Here is a 21,589-nt window from a genome sequence, read left to right on the forward strand (position 1 = left end):
GAGGCTGCCGTTCGCTCCTCCCACCGCCAGGGCGGCGCCCGCTCGCCGAGCATGGCCATGGCGAGCTCCCAGGTCTCGCGAGAGCCGCTCACTTCCGGCGGGGTTGGCGGGTGCTGGGCGGGGGAAGGGTTTACGGGCGCTTCGAGGCGGTGGCGGCGACGGATCGCGGCGGGAGCGGAAGCGGCCGTCAGGAGTGAGGGGAAACCGGCCGTGGGGAGCTGAGGTCCCGGGACAGCGCCCCGTGTGAGGGCCTCGGCGCCGCCCGCAGGCCCCGTGCCGCCGCCTTTCGGCTTTTTCCTTTGTATTTTTGTTACCCGGCAGCGTTTTGTGGAAGCGGCCAATCACCGGGCGAGAACGCGCCTGATCGACAGCGGCGCAGGCCAATCCGGGCCGGGAGCCTGGGCTCTGGACGACGCCCATTGGCGGACTGGACGGAGAGCCCACGCCAATCGCCGAGGAGTGGGTGGGTCTTTTTCTCTGTCTGGCGGAGGGAACGGGGGCGAATGGCCAATGGGGAGAGGGAAGGAGGGTCACCGGCCAATGGGGACAGGGGAAGGGGGCATCTGACCAATGGGGAGAACGGGAAGGGGGCGCTTGGCCAATGGGGTGAGGGGAGATAACGGGCCAGAGGGGTGTGGAAGGGCATCTGGTTAATAGAGATTCAAGAGGTGGCAACTGCCCAGTTGAAGAAGGTAGAACCCTTATGGCCAATGGGGAGAAGAGAAGGTGGCCTCTGGCCAATGGGGAACTGAGAAGGGGAGCATCTGGCCAATGGGGAACAGAGAAGGGGAGCATCTGGCCAATGGGGTGAAGAGAAGGGGGCCTCTGGCAAATGGGGAACTGAGAAGGGGAGCATCTGGCCAATGGGGTGAAGAGAAGGGGGCCTCTGGCCAATGGGGAACAGAGAAGGGGAGCATCTGGCCAATGGGGAACAGAGAAGGGGAGCATCTGGCCAATGGGGAACAGAGAAGGGGAGCATCTGGCCAATGGGGAACAGAGAAGGGGAGCATCTGGCCAATGGGGAACAGAGAAGGGGAGCATCTGGCCAATGGGGAACAGTGAGGGGAGCGTCTGGCCAATGGGGTGAAGAGAAGGGGGCCTCTGGCCAATGGGGAACAGTGAGGGGAGCGTCTGGCCAATGGGCAGAGTCAGTTCGTCTGTGGTGAAGGGAGAATGGGTATTGGCTATAATGGGACAACTAGAGAGGTGTCAGCAGCCAAGTGCAAATTGTAGGAGGCCAATCGAAGTCAGCTTCTCCACTATTCACCAAGAGCATGGCTGGTGCAGTTTTGCCTCTCCGTTGAACCAGCTGCTCTCTCCCTCCCCCTTCACCCTCCCTGTCTCACCAGAGAACCTCTTACGTTAATCTTTACTGGTTACCACCTTCAGCGCTCCAGGGCCAAACAGAGAGGGGATCTTCCTCCCCTCTCCCATCCGGAACGAGCGACCCCTTATTCTGATACCCCTCATCCCTGAAATCTTACGAACGCCTTCAATTCTTCCGCAGTGCGGAATGTTCCGGAAACTCCTCAAGCCAGTGAGCCTCTGCGTTGCCTCAATGTCACCTCCTGGACTTTGGGGAACAGAATTGTGCGGTCTGGCACTGTGAATTTGCACAGACGGTTTGTTCACCTCCTGTATAGTATAGTACAGGCCTCAGCCCACAATGCAGCGAACATTTAAGATCAATTAATGCCTCCCTCCGATGTAGCCTTCTGTTTTCCTACAGTGCGTCTGCCTCAGAGTTTCTTAAAATGGCCCTAATGTAGCCAGCACCCCTGACAGAGAATTCCATGCACACACCAACCTCAGTTTTTTAAAAAACTTGCTCTGACAACCAACCCTCATACTACCTTAAAATTATACCCCCACGTATTAGTCATTAACGCCTCGGAAAAAAGTCTGGCTATCCACTCAATCTACGCCTCTTATCACCTCGTACACATCTGCCACGCCATCTCTCATCCTCCTTCCCTCGCCCTACCGCTCTCAACTTATCAGCATAAGACACAACCTCTAGTCCAGGCAGCGTCCTGGAAAACCTCCCGGATCATCGACAGTGCTTTCAACAGTGGCACATTGGAGATCGGTAGCTCCCTCAGGTTTGCCCACTGGCCAGCAAAGGCAGGGACTTTGCGGCAGTTCGGTGCTTTGAGCAGGATTGATCGGCAAGAACAAATTAAAACAAGGCTGGGGCAGGTGGAGCGGCCACTGTCGGAGTGGTCAGTGTGAGAGTGGAGACTTAGCGAGGAGAGAAGGCAAAACAAAAAGCTGTAGGTGGAGGTTTCTCCCCCCATTCTGTTCGGTTGCTCGGGTAGGTAGAACAGTAGCGATGCCGGGCAGGATGTGGGAAGGCAGGGAGAGCTCCGGTGTCCTCCCTCATGACCACACCTGCGAGAAGTGCATCTGGCCGCAGCTTCTAACACTCCGCGTTAAGGATGAATTGGAGGGGCTGAGAGAGTGATAGGTAGGATGTATAGAGAGGCAGTTACACCCAAGGGGCAGGATGCAGGAGACTGGCTGACAGGATGGGGAAAGGGGTTAAACACAGGGTAGAGTACCCCTGTGGCTATCCCCCTCCAGGACAGGTATACGGCTTTGAATGCTGTTGGGCAGTGGGGTAGGAAATGACCTAGCAGAGGAAAGTCAGTGGCGGTCATGTCTTAGTCTCTGTGACTCAGAAGGGGAGGAGGAGAAGAGGCGAGCTGCCATGACGGGATTCATTAGTTAGGGGAACAGAAAGGAAGGATGAGAAAAAGATTTCCTGGCGGTATGTTGCCTCCTGGGTGCCAGGGATCTTGGATCGAGTTGTTAGCATTCTGAACAGCAGGTACCAGTGATATGGGTAGAACGAGTGACAAGGTTCTGCAGTGGGAGTTCCAGGAGTTAGGGGCTAAGTTAAAGAGCAAGACTACTAGGGTTGTGATCTCAGGATTGCTACCCGTTCCACGTGCGGGTGAGGCAGAAGTAGGAACATTATACAGTTTAACATGTGGCTAAGGACTTGGTGCAGCAGGGAGGGCAGAAGAATTTTGGATCATGGACTTCCTGGCTGGGAAGGTGGGACCTGTACAGAAGGGATGGTTTGCATCTGAACTGGAGGGGACTAATCCTAGCGGGAAGGTTTGTTAATGCTGCACGGGGGGGGGGGGGGGGGGGGAGGGGGGGTTAGTTGAAATTTGGGAACCAGAGTACTGGAACAGATAGTGGGTTGTGGAGATAGATGTAGCTAAGACAGTCGGGACAGACTGGAGAAATCGACGAGTGAGGTGTTATGGGTGGAACTGGGAAGTAAGAAAGGTTTGACCACGTTAATGGGATTATTTTACAGACCACCCAACAGTCCGAGGGATTTAGAGGAACAAATTTGTAGAGAGATCACAGACTATACAAGAAACACAAAGCTGTGATAGTGGGTGATTTTAACTTTGCAAGTATTGACTGGGACTCCCGGACTGTAAAAGGACTGGGTGGGATGGAGTTTGCCAGATGTGTTCGGGAAAGTTTCCTCAATCAGTACATAGAAGCCCCAACCAGAGAGAAGGTGACATTTGATTTGATGTTAGGGAATAAGACAGGGCAGGTGACAGAGGCTTGTGTAGGGGGACATGTGCACAATGCCGTTAGCTTCACAGTAAATATGCAAAAAGATAGGTCTGTTCTCGGGTCGAGATTCTAAATCGGAGAGAGGCTGACTTAGCTGGTATCAGGAAGGAACTGACAAGTGCTGATTGGGACAGGCTGTTCTCATTGGTTAGTGGGAGGCCCTCAAAAGTGAAATTTTGATGGTGCGTAGCTCGTTTGTGCCCTCGGACCCTGCGTGAGGCAGGTGCGGACATTGCCGGAGCCCTGGCAGAGGTACTTAAAACATCTTTAGCGACAGGTGAAGTGAAATTCCCAGAGAACTGGAGGACAGCCAATGTTGTCCCGCTGTTTAGGAAAGGCTCTAAGAAAAAAAAGCAGGAAATTAAAGGCCGGTGACATCAGAAGTGGGAAAGTTTTGGGGTTTCAAGAGATATTGAGGCCCTGGATAAGAAAAAAAAGGGGGTTCAGAGCAGGTATAGGCAGGTAGAAACAAATGAGGTACTTCAGGAGTGTAAGAAATCAAGAGAACTCAAGAAGGAAATCAGGAGGGCTTAAAGGTGGCACGAGGTTGCTCTAGCAGACGAGGTGAAGGAGAATCCTAAGGGATTATACAGATTGTTAAGAGCAAAAGCTTAGGTGTCAAACTCAAGGCCCGCGGGCCATATCCGGCCCGCGAGATCATTTTAGATAGATCTATTATCTATTATTAATAGATCTATTAATAACGGAGGCAATGAAAGCTGCGTTCGCACGCGCCCGACTGATCCGGCCCGCATGAAGCTGCATTTTGCCCAATCCGGCCCGTGGCCTAAATGAGTTTGACACCCCTGAGCAAAAGGATTGCAAAGTACAAAATTGTTCCTCTGGAAGACCAATGTGTGGAACCAAAACAGATGGGGGAGATCTTAAGTGGACTTTTGCATCTGTATTTATTTGGGAGACAGACACAGAGACTGTAGAAGTGAGGCAAAGCGGCATTGACTTTTCACGGGCCCTGTACAGATTACAGAGGAGGAGGTGTTTGCTGTCTTGAGGCAAATTAGGGTGGATCAATCCCCAGGGGCTGTCAAGGTGTTCCCTCAGACCTTGCGGGAGGCAAGTGCAGACATTGGCTGGACCCTAGCAGAGAGATTTAAATCATCCTTAGTGACAGGTGAGCTACCAGAGGATTGGAGGGCAGCCGATGTTGTTCCGCTGTTCAAGAAAGAATAAAGAAAGCTTTTGGCACATTGGCCTTCATAAATCAAAGTACTGAGTACGGGAATGGGATGTTACGTTGAAGTTGTATAGGATGTTGGTGAGGCCTAATTAGGAGTATTGTGTGCAGTTTTGGTCAAGAAAGATGTAAATAAGGTCGAAAGAGTACAGAGAAAATCTACAAAGAGTTGACAGGAGTGGAGGACCTGAGTTGTAAGGAAAGATTGAATAGGTTAGGGCTTCATTCCTTGGAATGTAGAAGACTGAGGGGAGATTTGACAGAGGTATACAAAGTTATGAGGGATATAGATAGGGTAAATGCAAGCAGGCTTTTTTCCACTGAGGCTGGGTGGGTCTACAACCAGATGTCATGGGTTAGGGGTGAAAGGTGAAAAGTTAAGGGCAACTTGAGGAGAAACTACTTCACTCAGAGGGCCGCACGAGTGGTGCACGTGAGCTCGATTTCAAAGTTTAGGAGAAGTTTGGATAACTACACGGATGGGAGGGGTATGGAGGGCTGTGGTCCCGGTGCAGGTCGATGGGAGTCGGCAGGTTAAATGGTTCTGGCTTGGGCTGGTGGGTCTGTTTCTGTGCTGTACTTCTCTGCGACTCTAAATCTCTTCAGAGCCCTCCCTAAAGCTTCCACACCCTTACTGTATCAAGGCAGTCACAACTGAACACAACACTCCCAAGTGTTTAGACACAGAGTTACCTCGCAGCCCGTGAGCTCCATTCCGCCTTCTTAACAATGTTATCGGCCCGCGCGGCAACTTTGAGAGATCTATGGACGTGGACCTCAAGATCCCTCTGTCCCTCCACTGTTAACCCTGTACTCTGCCTTCTGATCCCATCCTCCGCAATGAGTCTCGTCATACTCTTCCTTCGGCCACTTCTCCGCTTCCTCCTGCAGTTCCAGTCATTGGTATACCTAAAGCGGAGGTTGATAGTGCCTTGATTAGTCAGGGCATCAAAGGTATACGGGTGCCGGCAGGAGAATGAGAGGGAGAATACAACAGCCATGATGGAACGGCGGAGCAGACGTGATGGGCCAGGTAGCTTAATTCTGCTCCTCTGTCTGTGTCTCCCATAACAATAATGTGGATATTTGACTTTCCAGCATCTGCAGAATCTCCTGTGTTTATGTATCAAAGCTTTCCTATTTTGATGCTCCGTCCTCCTAATAAACAATTAATCTCGCTCTATCTGCTGGCTACTCACGTCTAATGCAGTTCAGAATCAGGTTTATTGTCACTGGCATATGTCGTGAAATTTGTTAACTTAACGGCAACAGTACAATGCAATATACAGATTGTTAAATAGCTAAATTTAAAAACAGTCGTGCAAAAACAGAGATTTAAAATATGAGAACAACACACACAAATTGCTGGTGGAACACAGCAGGCCAGGCAGCATCAATAAGGAGAAGCACTGTCGACGTTTCAGGCCGAGACCTTTAAAAAATGAGGTAGTGTTCATGGGTTCAATGTATGTTTAGGAATTGGATGGTGCGGGGGGGGGGGGGGGGGGAGAAAGCTGTTCCTGAATCCTTGAGTGTGTTCCTTCAGGCTCCGGTACCTCCTCCCTGTGGTAGCAATGAGAAGAGGGCATGTCCTGGGTGATGGGGGTCCTTAATGTTGGACTCTGCCTTTCTGAGGCACTGTTCCTCGAAGGATACTAGTGGCTGGTGCCCGTGAGGGAGCTGACTGAGTTTACAACTCTCTGCAGCTTGCTTCAGTCCTGTGCAGTAGCATCACCACCCCCCACCCCAACCCATACCAGACGGTGATGCAGCCAGTCAGAACGTTCTCCACGGTACATTTGTGGTTTTGGAGTGTTTTGGGGGACAAACCAAATCTCCTCAAACTCCTAATGAAGTGTAGCCGCTGTCGTGCCTTCTTTGTAGCTGCATCGATATGTTAGGTCCAGGTTAGATCCTCAGAGATATTGACACCCAGAAGGCTGAAATTGCTCACTCTCGCCATTTCTGGTCCTTCTGAGGGGATTGGTTCATGATCCCCCGCCTTACCCTTCCTGCAGTCCACAATCCGCTCTTCGACGCAGCGTGCTGTTGTCTCAGTCCACTTAAATGATATTGTGGATTACCTTGCATGTTCTGAGCTTGCCCAATCACTTAACTTTGCAGTCTACTCATACAGAGTCGTGGAGGGAGCCTGAACATTGAATTTTGCAAGGCTTAGATAGAGTGAACGTGCAGAGGATGTTTCCTGTAGTGGGGGAGTCTCGGACCAGAGGGCACAGATAGAATGGATGTGGAGAGGATGTTTCCTGTAATGGGGGAGTCTAGGACCTGAGGACACAGATAGAGTGGATGTGGAGAGGATGTTTCCTATAGTGGGGGAGTCTAGGACCCGAGGGCACAGATAGAGTGAACGTGGAGAGGATGTTTCCTATAGTGGGGGAGTCTAGGACTAGAGGACACAGATAGAGTGTATGTGGAGAGGATGTTTCCTGTGGTGGGGGAGTCTAGGACCAGAGGACACAGATTGAGTGGATGTGGAGAGTATGTTTCCTATAGTGGGGGAGTCTAGGACCAGAGGACACAGATTGAGTGGATGTGGAGAGTATGTTTCCTATAGTGGGGGAGTCTAGGACCAGAGGACACAGATAGAGTGGGTGTGGAGAGGATGTTCCCTATAGTGGGGGAGTCTAAGACTAGAGGACACAGATAGTGTGGGTGTGGAGAGGATGTTCCCTATAGTGGGGGAGTCTAAGACTAGAGGACACAACTTCCTCATACAAGGACAGAGGTGAGGAGGAACTTCTTTCACCGGAAGGTGGTGAATCTGTGAAATCTGTTGCCTCAGACGGCTGTGGAGGCGGAGTCATTGGGTGTATTTAAATCTGAGCTTGATGGGTACTTGATCAGTCAAGGAGTCAAATGTTATGGGGTGAAGTCAGGAGACAGGGATAAGTAATCAGCCAGACTGGAATGATAGCACAGACTAAATGGGCCAAATGCCCTAATTCTGCTCTTATTGCCTTAGGATCTTCTTATAAATGTTAAAGAAGGCCATTTAATTCATTGGGGTCCATGTTGGTTCCCTTCAGACTGTCTTCTCGCATGAAGTCTTAGGCGAAATAATTACCCCAAATCACAGGCCGATTCCCAAATCTCACCCTCGAAGGGAACAAAGTTAACTTAGGTTATTTGCTATTTTATATACCAGCGGAAGATCTTACTTCTGTTTTATTTTGTTTACACTGACTTCTGCTCTTCCTGGCTGCTCGCTGAAAGTATTGCTTTAAAAAGCAACTATAACTATGCTCCTTGAAAATTTAAAGAATCACCAATAATTATTGCAGTCCAGATTTCTTAGGCTTCTTAAGTTGTATTTCTTATTTCTTAGGTTGTATTCTGTTCTGCAGTACACCTTAAGCACAAGAGATTCTGCAAATGGTGGAAAACCAGAGTAGCACAAGCAAAATGCCGGAGAAGCTCAGCAGGTTAGGTAGCTTCTGTAGAGGGAAGTAAACAGTCGACCTTTCAGGCCAAGCTCCTGTCCTGATGAAGGGTCTCGGCCAGAAACATCGGCTGTTTACTCCTTTCCATAAATGCTGCCTGACCTGTTGAGTTCCTCCGGCATTTTCTGTGAGTCACTACACTACATCTTCTGCTGGGGCATCTTTGTAGCACTCCCACCTGGGTCTTCCTGCCAATTCTACCTAAGTGATTCTTTATTTTGACAAAGAACGTAGACCTTCATTAAAGTTGTCCCGTAAGTTAATAGACTGGTTATAGGGTCATAGAGAAGTACAGCACAGAAACAGGCCCTTCGGCCCATCTAGTCCATGCTGAGCCATTTATACTGCCTACTCCAATCGACCTGCACCGGGACACACCCTTCCGTACCCCTACCATCCATGTATCTAGCCGAGTGTTTCCCATCCTTTTCAAACCAAACTGCCCCTCTCCCCCAAAACCACCTTCATACTTGCCCTCTCAGGCACAGTATACTTTCCAGTGCCCCTATAGTGTAAAAACATGTCCACCATATGCCAACATGAGAAAAAAATGATTCTGCTTTGAGTTCTTATTTGTCTTTAAACCTAGTTTACCCAGTGCCAGTGCGTTGTACGGCAGCTTCAATATCAATGCGATCCTTGAACCTGATGGTGTTTAGCAAGGTTTGAAATATCGGGTTCAAATTCTGACAGCCAAAGCCTCAGGTCCCCAATGAGTAACAATATCCAAGTGGTTTCAGTCTTCCTGAGTATGTGATTCACCGCACTGAAGCCTCTAGGAGAAAGGAATTGCAATGAAGAGCAGTTTGGCTGAAACTTCGTTTGACAGTGCAGCCACATACCACAAAATCCAGTGTTTTTGAAAGGCATTTTTGCTTCTTCATCATTCTGAATTTCAATAATTTATTCTTGCAAGCTCTCTTACTGTTCTTCCAGGGTTAATTACCCAGTCTGGAATTTCCAGATCTTTCAAATCCTTGAATTGATTCTGGAAAACCTTCTTCAGTGACTGCAGGTGTAAGCAGTACTCGTGCAAATCACCGTCTGTGAAAGAGGGTGTCATACTTTCCATGTAGGGCAACAGTGAGAACATCCTTCTCCCAATGCTTTGCTTACTTATTTCCAATTTTCTGATAAAGGTGGACAACTGCACTTTTTGCCTGGATTAAATTGGAATTCTCACCCAGCAGTTTCATTTTTATAATATTCGTTTTGTCATACAGATCAGCCAGGTATGCCACGTCTATGTAGAAGTTCAATCTTGTTTCCCCAGCTTTTGTCGACTTTGAGCAAAAATCCAACCAGTGTCAAAAAGGTCCAAGAAACATTTTAAGCAGCAGTCTTCTTCACTTTTAAGCGTTCAAGCTCTTCATTGTTATCTTGGCTTAACTGGCGAAATATTCTGCTATTTAATGGATGAGCTTTAATTTTGTTGGTAGCAGATATTACAAGAGTCACGCTTGAAAAATGTCACTGTTGAGGTTCTTAGCTGCGAGATATTGACGATGAATTACACAATGGATTGCAAACAGGCTTGGAATTAGTTTTTTCATAATTGCCATTAAACCGGCATGGCGACCTGTCATATAGTACTCCAAGTGTTGCAGAAGAAATCATGTTCCCAACCAGACTCCTGTCTGCAATATACATTTTGACTCATCATAGGTTAACACTCCATAGATATTTGTTTTTAACTTTTTACAAAAGAGAATCTCTTTGTAAACTTTTCTATTTTTGATAAATCATACATATGCCATCAGCAATGCCTCATTGTCTCGCACAGCTGACTCATCCAGTTGTATCCCAAATTCTGTTTTTTGTAGCTTTGTGCTCAGTTGATGCTCAATGTCTTCATTCATTTTGTCAATTGAACAAACTACAGTTATTACTCAGAGGAGTTGATTTTAAAATACAGGTATCCATTTTGAGAACAGTGCTGAGCACTTCTGATACAGCAGGCATTATTAATCTTTCACCAATTGTTGGAGATTTCCCACACTTTGCTAGCATTTTGGAAATACCATAAGAAGCAATGAGACCACTATCAAGGTCATTTTTACCTTTCTTGGCAAATGACGCAAGGGTGTGCAACACTTTTCAAGTGCTTCTTTCATCGTCTGGAACTGAGTAATACCATAAGTAGCCTTTTCAGGGCGTCTTTTACGGAAATGTTCTGCAATCTTGATGGTTTCATGGCTTCATTAGACAGAGCTACAGTATTACAAAGAAGACACATGGGGCATCGCTGATCTGACGAAAATGGAATAAAATCATACTCCCAAGTGTGTAAACATGAACTGATGCACTTTCTGTAGTTTCTGTTTCTAAGGGTTAGGCATCAGCACCTCCAGACTCATAGAGATACATATTTATCCACCATGAATGGGGCTAAGTTAAAATTAAACGTTAACACAAGCTGGGAATGCCTATCGGATGTTGAGAATGACAGCGAGCTGACACGGATGGAACGATGGTAGAGACACGCAAAGGAATGGCAAGGCGAAGATGAAGACGATCACAATTGCGAAAGTTACGTTGACAAGGATTCAGATTGGTATCTGAATGCTAATTGGGATAGAGCTGGTGTTTGGCGAGCTCCCTTTACACTATTCCGGTTAGCGCGATTGACCCGTAATCCCCAAAGATGGTCCTTGACTGCACATATGAAGCCGTGTTCGCTTTGAACAAGGAGAACCCTTGGTTCACTGATTGGTTCCGGCCAGCGCTGTTTCATTGTGTGACCTGCTTTCCGTAGATCTGTGAAGACAGTTGAGAGGGTGTCCTTGACTTACCAACTTCTGATTTTTTTTTTTTGGTTGAAAAATGTTTTTATTAATATCACATTTCCGACAGGAATAACGCTTATTTCCCTTCTTGGCTTTGATTTTCCTCAGGTAGCATTCCAGCTCCTTTCCTTCAAGGATGTAGCCATCAGCTCTTCCACACTGACCAGGTCTTGAAGACGTGCAAGCAAGCAATTTCCCTTGCTGGAATTGTTCTTCTAGCAGTGAACTGATTTTAGCATTCTTTCTTCGCTCTTCATATTTCTTCAGAAGTTTCTTTGCCCTTCTCTTTTTCAGAATTTCTTCCTCTTCGGTTGTCAGTTTGGCACCCTTCTTCCCACCAAGTGGAAGGGCAAAGTGAGGTTCATACTTGAAAGGAGTGCTATCAATCTGAACAATACAGTTCTTTACTAGTGTTTTTGTCCTGACCAATTTATTGTTGGAAGCATTGTGGACTACATCAATGATCCTGGTCTTCCGTGTGCAACGTTAGAACCTTCCTGCGTCCAGCCCCAAAGTCCGATATTTTTTATTTCCACCACGGACTCTCGCTGTGTGGATACGACGTGGTCCAATCTTGGTACTTGCAGGAGGACGGCCAAGTTCATAATTTCTCTTTTTATGATATGGCTTTCTTTTATCTCCAGTCCTGCTGCGCTTGTGCCAATTATTCCGGGTTTTCCCCATCCTCAGGCTTACCAACTTTTGAATTGCATGAACTCGTTCTGTGCCGCGAGTCTGTTGGGCACTCTGGTTGCTAATTTAAGCATCTCCAATAACATCTGTTTGGTTGGTAAGTTGGGATGAGATTGCCAAGTTTCGGATGCGTGGTGACCACGAGTGCTCACCGCCTGCAGAGCGATGGTTTTTCCTGTGTTACAGTTTCTCATCCCTTTGTTCGGAAGTGCCTGCTCTACCAACAGTTGGTCAGGTCTCGTGCCTCGAGTTAGGGTGTCGCTTACCGCCCCTCCAAGAATCTTGAAAGCCCCCTTAGGACACGTGACCACTCCCGTTGGGAATCAGGTACCCCATCCAACCCTCTCTTAAATGTTGAAATTGAGCTCACATGCCCATTTGTGCTGGCAGCTTGTTCCACACTTTCACAACCCTCTGAGTGAAGAAGCTTCCCCTCATATTCCCCTTAAACGTTTCACCCTTACCCCATGAAGTCTGGTTGTAGTCCCATCCAACCTAAGTGGAAAAAGCTTGCTTGCATTTACCCTATCTGTACTCCTCTATCAAATCTCCTCTCAGACTTCTACGTTCTAAGAACACAGTCCTAACCGGTTCAATGTTTCCTTACAACTTGGGTCCCCCAGACCTGGCAACATCCTTGTAAATTTTCTCTGTACTCGTTCAACCTTATTTACATCTTTCCTGTAGATCGGTGACCAAAACTGCACACAATACTCCAAATCAGGCCTCACCGACGTCTTGTACAACTTCAACTAAGAAGGCATATAGTGTGTAGGCCTTCGTTAGGGGAGTAAGTTCAAGAGTTGAAAGGTAACATTGCAACTCTATAAAACTCTGGTTAGGCCGCACTCAGAGTATTGTGTTCGGTTCTGGTCGCCTCACCAGGATACTGCCTGGATTAGAGGGCATGTCTTATGAGGATAGACTGGACTCTTCTCTTTGGAGCGAAGCAGGATTAGAGGTGTGCAAGATGTTAAGAGATATATATTTCGAGCGGAGACTCCTTTCCCAGGACACAATAGGCTAATACGAGGGGGCGGAGCTTTCAGGAGATTGGAGGAGGGTATAAGGGGAGATGTCAGAGGTAGGTTTTTCTCAGCGAGTGGTGGGTGTGTGGAAGGCATTGCCAGGGGTGGTAGAAGACACGGATGCATCAGGGAGATTTAAAAATGAGACCCGGATGAAAGGAAAATGGAGGGATGTACGGGAGGGAGGGGTTAGATTGAGCAGGTCAAAGGGTTGGCACAACATTGTGGGCTGAAGGGCCTGTACTGCGATACTCATCTTGTTTTCCAAGGGTCTCGGCCCGAAACGTCAACTGTTTACTCATTTCCACACAGACACTGCCTGGTCTGTGGAGTTCCTCCAGCATTTTATATGCGTTGCTCGGATTTCAAGCGTCTGCAGGTTTTCTCTTCTTTGCGGTGTTAGAAGTTTGGGAGTTGAGTGTGAGGGGAAAACGTACGTTTGAAGGACAGACCCTTAACAATGTTGAGATCCAGATCCATCGCTCCCCAAGAGTAAGCAGATGGGGTGGTAAAGAAACCATATGGCTTGCCTCTGGGGCACTGAGCAGGCGTTCGTGGGGTAGCTGTGTAAAACTTGGGCTGAGGGGAGGGCAGGTGTAACGTACGAGGGGAGGGAGGCCGAGGGGAGGGTGGGTGTAATGTACGAGACGCAGGGAGGGCGAGGGGAGGGTGGACGTAACGTACGAGACGCAGGGAGGCTGAGGGGAGGGCAGGTGTAACGTACGAGGGGAGGGCGGGTGTAACGTACGAGACGCAGGGAGGGCGAGGGGAGGGCGGACGTAACGTATGAGACGCAGGGAGGTCGAGGGGAGAGCGGGTGTAACGTACGAGGGGAGGGGAGAGCGGGTGTAACGTACAAGACGCAGGGAGGTCGAGGGGAGGGTGGGTGTAACGTACGAGACGCAGGGAGGCCGAGGGGAGGGCGGGTGTAACGTACGAGATGCAGGGAGTCCGAGGGGAGGGCGGGTGTAACGTACGAGATGCAGGGAGGCCGAGGGGAGGGCGGGTGTAACGTACGAGATGCAGGGAGGGCGAGGGGAGGGCGGACGTAACGTACGAGACGCAGGGAGGCCGAGGGGAGGGCGGGTGTAACGTACGAGGGGAGGGAGGTCGAGGGGAGGGTGGGTGTAACGTATGAGAGGCAGGGAGGGCGAGGGGAGGGTGGGTGTAACGTACGAGATGCAGGGAGTCCGAGGGGAGGGTGGGTGTAACGTACGAGAGGCAGGGAGGTCGAGGGGAGGGCGGGTGTAACGTACGAGACGCAGGGAGGCCGAGGGGAGGGCGGACGTAACGTACGAGATGCAGGGAGGTCGAGGGGAGGGCGGGTGTAACGTACGAGATGCAGGGAGGCCGAGGGGAGGGCGGGTATAACGTACGAGACGTAGGGAGTCCGAGGGGAGAGCGGGTGTAACGTACGAGGGGAGGGGAGAGCGGGTGTAACGTACGAGATGTAGGGAGTCCGAGGGGAGGGCGGGTGTAACGTATGAGGGGAGGGAGGCCAAGGGGAGAGCGGGTGTAACATACGAGACGCAGGGAGTACAAGGTAAATTTTATTGTCAGAGTGTATAAATGTCACCATATACCACCCTGAGATTCATTTCCCCGCGGGCATCCTCTGCAAATCTATAGAATAGTAACTGTAAACAGGATCAGTGAAAGATCAACCAGAGTGCAGAAGACAACAAACTGTGCAAATGCAAATATAAATAAACAGCAATAAATAACGAGAAGATGAGATAAAGAGTCAGTAAAGTGAGATCATATGCTGTCATCTCAGTGGATGGGCAAGTGAATATAGTTATCCCCTTTTGTTCGGGAGCCTGATGGTTGAGGGGTGGTAACTGTTCCTGAACCTGGTGTTGTGAGTCCTGAGGCTCCTGTACCTTCTACCTGATGGCAGCAGTGAGAAGCAGTGGGTGGTGGGGGTGTCTGGAGAAGGGAGCACGGCCTGGGTGGTGGGGGTCTCTGGAGAAGGGAGCACGGCCTGGGTGGTGGGGGTCTCTGGAGAAGGGAGCACGGCCGGGGTGGTGGGGATCTCTGGAGCACGGCCTGGGTGGTGGGGATCTCTGGAGAAGGGAGCACGGCCGGGGTGGTGGGGATCTCTGGAGAAGGGAGCACGGCCGGGGTGGTGGGGGTCTCTGGAGAAGAGCACGGCCGGGGTGGTGGGGGTCTCTGGAGAAGGGAGCACGGCCTGGGTGGTGGGGGTCTCTGGAGAAGGGAGCACGGCCTGGGTGGTGGGGGTCTCTGGAGAAGGGAGCACGGCCTGGGAGGTGGGGTCTCTGATGATGGACGCTGCTTTCCTACGACAGCGTTTTGTGTCAATGTGCTCAATGGCTGGGTGGGCTTTACTGTGATGGACTGGGCCGAAACCACTACCTTGTGTGGGATTTTCCATTCAAGGGCATTGGAGCTCCCACACCAGGCTGTGCTTTTAACAAGAGAAGGGGAATGTTTAGAGGAGATGTGCGGTGTGTGTGGGGGGGGGGGGGGGGGAATTTGTTTTTTTTGTATAAAGGATGGTCAGTGCCAGGAAGCAGACAGGACAGAGGTGTTTACGAGGCTGTTAGACACATGATTTGCAGAGAATGGGGTGACCCATTCCTGTTTACTTTGGCTCGACAGCGGGTCTGAAAAGCCTGTACTGTACTTTTTTGTATTGTTGCTCCATAACTGGGGTAGAGGAGGCCCCTGTTGCACCCGTGATAGGCTGGTCACATGGACTGTAGAAACGTACAGTAAAGGAACAGGTCCTGAAGCCCGCGATGCCGTGCTGATTTAATTAGACCGGTAACCCAGTACCTAACTAAACGCTTTTGCCCAGATCCCTCCAATCTCTGCACATTCATGAGGCTACCTAAGAACCTGTTAAACGCCTCGATCGTATCTGCCTGCACCAGCACACCTGGCACCCAACAGTCTCTTGTGTGTTTTTTAAAAGGACGAGACGCGGAAGAGCGACAGAAAATGCTGGAGGAACTCAGCAGGTCTGGCAGGGGAATAAACTGTCAATGTTCTTGACTGAGACTTCCATCAGGATGGGTTTAATCCTCTCCCTAGACGCGGCCTAGCCTGCCAAGTTCCTCCAGCATTTTGTGTGTGTGTCGCACTGAGGAGGGGAAAGAAAACTTGCCCCATGCATCTCCTTTGAACTTGCCCCTCTCACTTGCAATGACCATGCGACAAAGGAGAAAGATGAGACCATTTGCCCCATCGAGTCTTCCCCTTTATTCAATCATGCCTGATTTATTTTCTCTCCAGCCTTCTCCCTGTAACCTTGGATACCCTGAGAATTCAAGAACTTCTCAATAAACAAGAAATCTGCAGTCCTGACAAAGGGTCTCGGCATGAAATGTCGACCGTACTCTTTTCCACAGACGCTGCCCGGCCTGCTGAGTCCCTCTAGCATTTTGTGTGTGTCAGACCTGATGACTTGGTCTCCACAGCCACCAAATTCCACAGATTCACCACCCTCTGCCTAAAGGAATTCCTCCTCGTCTCTGCCTGTGCCCGTTCTCCCCTCTTTGGAAATACCCTCTCCACGTTCTCTCTATCTCGGCCTTTCGACATTCCAGGCAGGTGCTGGAAATCTAAAGCAACTCACACGAAATGCTGGAGGGACTCAGCAGGTCAGGCAGCTTCTATGGAAAAGTCTCGAAGGGTCTCGGCATAAAACGTCGACTGTTTACTCTTCTCCATAGAGGCTGCCTGGCCTGCTGGGTTCCTCCAGCATTTTTTGTGTGTGTTGCCTTTAATATTTGTTATGTTTCAATGTGATTCCTCCCTCATTCATCTAAGTTCCAACGTGGCCAGGCCCAGAGCCATCAAACACTCGTATATTAAAGATTAGCTTAATTTGTGGGAATAGGAAAACGTAAAGCGAACTCCGGTGTTTGCGACAGTGACCGACACAGTTTAAGGATTGCACCAGGCAATCCGCGAGGGTCGCCATGTTTCCAGCGGCTACATAGCATGCCCACAACTCCCTAACGCTAACCCGTACGATGCCTGTGGGTGGAAGCCCACGCAGCCACGGGGAGACAGCATATAAAACTCCTCACAGGACAGCAGCGGGTATTGACCGCGGGTCGCTTGGCGCAGTAGAGCGTTATACTAACCACTGCGTGATCGTGCTGCCCTTTCAGGATCGTTCTTGTGAACATCCCCTGGATCTACTCCCAAAGCCAATACTTCCTTTCTTCAATAAGGGGCTAAAAATGCACGTTCTCTGAAACCTAGAGCGACACACACACACCCAAAATCAGCAGGTCAGGTCCAAGAGGGATAAACAGTCAACGTTTGGGGCTGAGACCCCTCATTGGCACTCATTAGACATTGGTGTCCTGACACAGGGTAGAAATGGCCAAGGTAATTGGAGGAAAGTATGGGGGGGGGGGAGAATGTCAGAGATTTATTTCAAACACAGAGAGTGGTGGGTGTGGCATGCACTGCTGGGGGTGGTGATCGAGGCAGATACATTAGGGACTTTTAAAGAGGTTCTTAGAAAGGCACATGAATGATAGAAAAATGGAGGGTTCGATGGGAGGGTTATACACGGTGGCCACTTTATTAGGTACACTGTACATCTGGTTGATAGGAATGTCTGATCAGCCAATCATGTGGCAGCAACTCGATGCATAAAAGCATGCTGACGTGGTCAAGAGATTTAGTTGTTGTTCAGACCGAACATCAGAATGGGGGAGGAAATGCAATCTGAGTGACTTTGACTGTTGGTGCCAGATGGGGTGGTTTGAGTATCTCAGAAATGTCTGATCTCCTGGGACTTCTGCGCGCAGCAGTCTCTTGAGTTTACGGAGAGTGGTGCGAGAAACAGAACGGCATCCAGTGAGCGGTGGTTCTGTGAGTGAAAACGGGAGAGGTCAGAGAATGGCCAGACTGGTTCAAGCTGACAGTAACTCATGTAGCATCCGTGTCCCCAGTTTACCCCGGTCGCCTAGAGTGAACTGCCGTCGCCCCACCAATAGTGCAATACCGGTGTAATGCCCCCCCCCCCCCCCGTACCCCCGTACACGCTCGCAACAGAAATATCAGACAATACACCAAAAGCCAGTAAATAATTGCAACTTTATAGTTATCTCTTAGTGATGGGTTAGTAGAAACAGATAACCCAAAGGTGCCAAATCAGTAAGTTTATCAGTTTGTACACATAATGTTTTAATGTGTTGGAGCTCACGCCTCCTCACTCGTCCATCCTCCTTGCTCGCCTCCCGAAAAAGACCGCGAACTCCCGCTCAGCTCACACATAGAAGATAGCACAACAATTCTCCATTGGTTAGTTCCCCTTCATCTGCAGTTATAACCCAAACATTCCAGACACAGAAACCCATTACAGCATTAAACAACGTTACGGAGAAGCCATTTTGTTAGCCTGAACAGTTAACACCACTGTTAATGGTACACCACTCGTTACAACAGTGGTGTGCAGAAGAGATTATCTCTGAACGCACAACATGTCGAACCTTGAGGTGGCAGAAGACGCTCAGTGCCCACTTTGTTAGGTCCAGGAGGTACCCACTAAACTGGCCACTGAGTGTACGAGGTTGTGTACTGGCCGTGTTGGGGAGGGTGTCTGTGTTTGAAGAGCTAAGTGTGGGGCTAGGCTGAGCGGTCTGTGCTGTTCTCTGACCCGCCCTCTCTCTGCCCCACAGAATGACGGCGGTCTGGAGCGGGGCCTCAAGGCAGTGAGAGGCGCGCCACCGGCAGCCCCCATGGAGTTCCCGGATCACGGGCGGCTGCTGCTGCAGAGCCTGCGGGAGCAGAGGCACCAGGGCTTCCTGTGCGACTGCACCGTGCTGGTGGGGCCGGTGCAGTTCCAGGCGCACCGCGCCGTGCTCGCCACCTTCAGCACCTACTTCCACATGTTCTACAAGGAGGAGGCGGGCAAGCGTGATGTGGTGGAGCTGGACGACGAGATCGTTACCGCGCCCGCCTTCTCCCTGCTCCTCGAGTTCATGTACGAGGGCCGGCTGCGCTTCTGCGGCGCCCCGACTGAGGACGTGCTGGCAGCCGCCAGTTTCCTGCACATGAACGACATCGTCAAGGTGTGCAAGACGCGGCTGAAGGCGCGGGCCATGGCCGAAGCGGACAGCACCCGCAAGGAGGACGAGGCGCTGGTGGCCGCATCCGGCCCTGGGGCGGCCCACCTCTCCGCGTCCTACAGCGGCGTGGTCCCCGCCCGCCTCCCGGGCCCCGAGGCGGCCCGCGGTGAGGAAACGGCGGCGGCGTCCGTCTTCCAGCCCGGGGCCGAGCCCCCGTGGCCCTCGGACCCGGCCGACACCACCCAACCCGGCATGGAGACCGAACTGTACTCGGCCAAGGTGGAGAACGTCCTCGCCAGCCCCTGTTCCTCCACCGAGTCGGCACTACACGGCGCCAGCCGTTCGCTGGAACCGGCCGGGGGCCCCTGGCAAGGTGAGGCAGAATCCGGCGTGGTGGGCCCCGGCTCCCCGGCTCCTCCCGGTGGCCGGGGGCGGCTCCGGCCGGCGGCCGAGGGCAGCCGGCAGAGAGGCAGGGCTGAGGAGGAGGAGGAGGAAGGCAAGTGTGAAGGGGAGGAGGGTGACCTGATCACCGTGAAGGTTGAGGACGATTTGTTCTCAGACGAGGAGCAGGCCGAGGAGCCGGGGCCCCCGTTGGACGATGCCTTCCAGCAGCCCGAGCCCCAGCCGGCCGGCCACATCGTCATTTCCGACGAGGACGAGATGCCGCCCGAGGAGGACGCTTACCAGGGCCAGGGGCTGTACTGCAGCGGACTGGCGGCCGACGGCAAGTCGTACCCCGAGATGGTCAGCCCCGGGCCGCTGGCCCTCTCGGCTAAACTGTACTTCCAGGACCTGCCGCCCCCGCCGGGCTCCGAGGACGAGCTGCCCACCTGCACGGCTTGCGGCAAGACCTTCTCGTGCACCTACAGCCTGAAGCGCCACGCCCTGGTGCACACGCGGGAGAGGCCGCACAGCTGCCGCTTCTGCCTGCGCCGCTACTCGCAGTCCGGCGACCTCTACCGCCACATGCGCAAGTACCACAACACCCACGTCTCGGCGTCACCCACCCCCAGCACCAGCTCCTCCACCAGGCAGGACTCTTCCAACGGGAACTGGAAATGGATGGACAAGCCCCCCTCGGAACAGTGGAAGTGAACGCCCCTCTCCCCTCCCCCTTGCAAGTGACATTTGGACGATTTTCCGTGTTACAGAGTTCTACATTTGGAAAAAAAACCACCACAAAACAGAAAAAAAATCTTTTAATATATGTTATATATGCACTGGCCATCCTGTAAAATAAACCCATTTTAAATTAAATTCATTCCAGTGAGAAGTGCTGCAAGGTTGTATGTCAGAGGAAAGCGTGTGGGTCTAATAAATATTTTCTTCCCCTTTTCCGTTTTTGCTCAGATGGGATCTAAATATGTCAAACGATCCTCAATGCACCCGGTGCCTGTTACCTCCGTTAAGTTGGCTCTGTGCTGAGGAGAGTTCTTCCCAGTATGAATGCCACCCAAGCCGGGCTGCGGAAGGAGTGTTGGGCAACTCCGTCCCGTCAAAGAAAAACCCAGAGCTGCAGCAGCGGCTCACCCCGGGGAGCGGAAGCTTCTCTACCGAAAAGACGTCCGAAGTGGCCCCAGTAGGAGAAGGGATGTGTCACCCTCGTAAATGCCACCGGGTGGGGCGCTGGGGACTTCCTTGTCTCAAGGCGGTACCGCAGGCTGCAGGTGCCAGAGTCTCTCGCCAAAAGAACTCTTTGGTCCTCAGCCGGCCGAGCCGCAGATGTAGCCGGAGAGCAGCGGGAGTTTGTATGCTCTCGTGTGCCCCCGCCTTCCAGAGACGTACCAGTTACAAACGAGAGAAAGTCTGCAGGTGCTGGAAATCTGAGCAACTCACACAAAATGCTGGAGGAACTCAGCAGGCCAGGCGGCGTCTGTGGGAAAAGGGTAAAGCAGTCGATGTTTCAGGCCGAAACCCTTCGGCAGTTAGTCGGTTAATCGGACATGCGGGTGCAGTTGGGCGTAAGGGTTGGCGTGACGCTACGACAGTTTGGGGTGTTAGGGTCTCGAGGGGCCAGTTCTCAATAAACCGATTGGTCGGGCAGCGAGGGCTCATTGGCCCCACTACCGTGCTGAATCTAAATAAGAATAAATTGATAAAAGATCTGAAAGGATGACGGTTCCTTTCCCCTCACGGGTGCTGCTCGACCCCCAAGTTCCTCCAGCAGATTGTTTGTGGCCCCTTTTGTTCAAAGAAAGAGAATTTCAGAGGAAATAATGATTTTATCACGGAGGCCTACTGTACGAGCAGAATGGAATCATTCAGCACAGGCCCTTTGGCCCATCTGATGCATGTTGAACTGTTCTGCCTAGTCCTATTGACCTGCATCCAGACCACAGCCCTCCATCCCCCTCCCATTCACGTACTTATCCAAACTTCTCTCGAACGTTGCAGTCAAACCCGCGTCCGCCAGTTCCACTGGCAGCTCGTTCCGCACTCCTTCAAGGAGTTCCCTTGAACATTTCACCTTTCACCCTTAACCTTTAGTTCTAGACTGGCCCAACCTCACTGGAGAAAGCCGGTTTGTATTCACCTTATTTATACCCCTTGTAATTTTGTACACCTCTTTCAAAGCTCCCCTCAGTGTCCTACACTCCAGGGTAAAAAATAAGTCCTACCTTAATCAGACTTTCCCTATAATTCTGGTCTTCGTGTCCTGAGCAAGGGAACCTCACAAACCTGCCCGACCATTCTTGTATGACTGGCTGATGTGCCCCAGGCCACATCTCTTCTGCGCCAGGGCCCCACCTCTCTCCATTAC

General features: G+C 51.0%; 2 protein-coding genes across 2 annotated transcripts; one reads left to right on the plus strand and one right to left on the minus strand.

The window, feature by feature from the left end:
• The first annotated feature begins 321 nt into the window (after positions 1-321).
• LOC132383955 (zinc finger and BTB domain-containing protein 3-like) lies at positions 322-20,404 on the plus strand. Its single transcript, XM_059955157.1, has 2 exons — positions 322-463; positions 18,439-20,404. The coding sequence occupies exon 2, from the start codon at positions 18,499-18,501 to the stop codon at positions 19,921-19,923; it is 1,425 nt and encodes a 474-aa protein (XP_059811140.1). The 5' UTR covers positions 322-463; positions 18,439-18,498; the 3' UTR covers positions 19,924-20,404.
• On the minus strand, positions 10,953-11,750 carry LOC132383954 (small ribosomal subunit protein eS8-like). Its single transcript, XM_059955155.1, is given in 1 exon segment — positions 10,953-11,750. A coding segment is annotated over 1 exon segment (768 nt). The 5' UTR covers positions 11,736-11,750; the 3' UTR covers positions 10,953-10,967.
• Positions 20,405-21,589: the final 1,185 nt, after the last annotated feature.

Source organism: Hypanus sabinus, chromosome 31, assembly GCF_030144855.1.
Source record: "Hypanus sabinus isolate sHypSab1 chromosome 31, sHypSab1.hap1, whole genome shotgun sequence".
NCBI classification, from domain to species: Eukaryota; Metazoa; Chordata; class Chondrichthyes; order Myliobatiformes; family Dasyatidae; genus Hypanus; species Hypanus sabinus.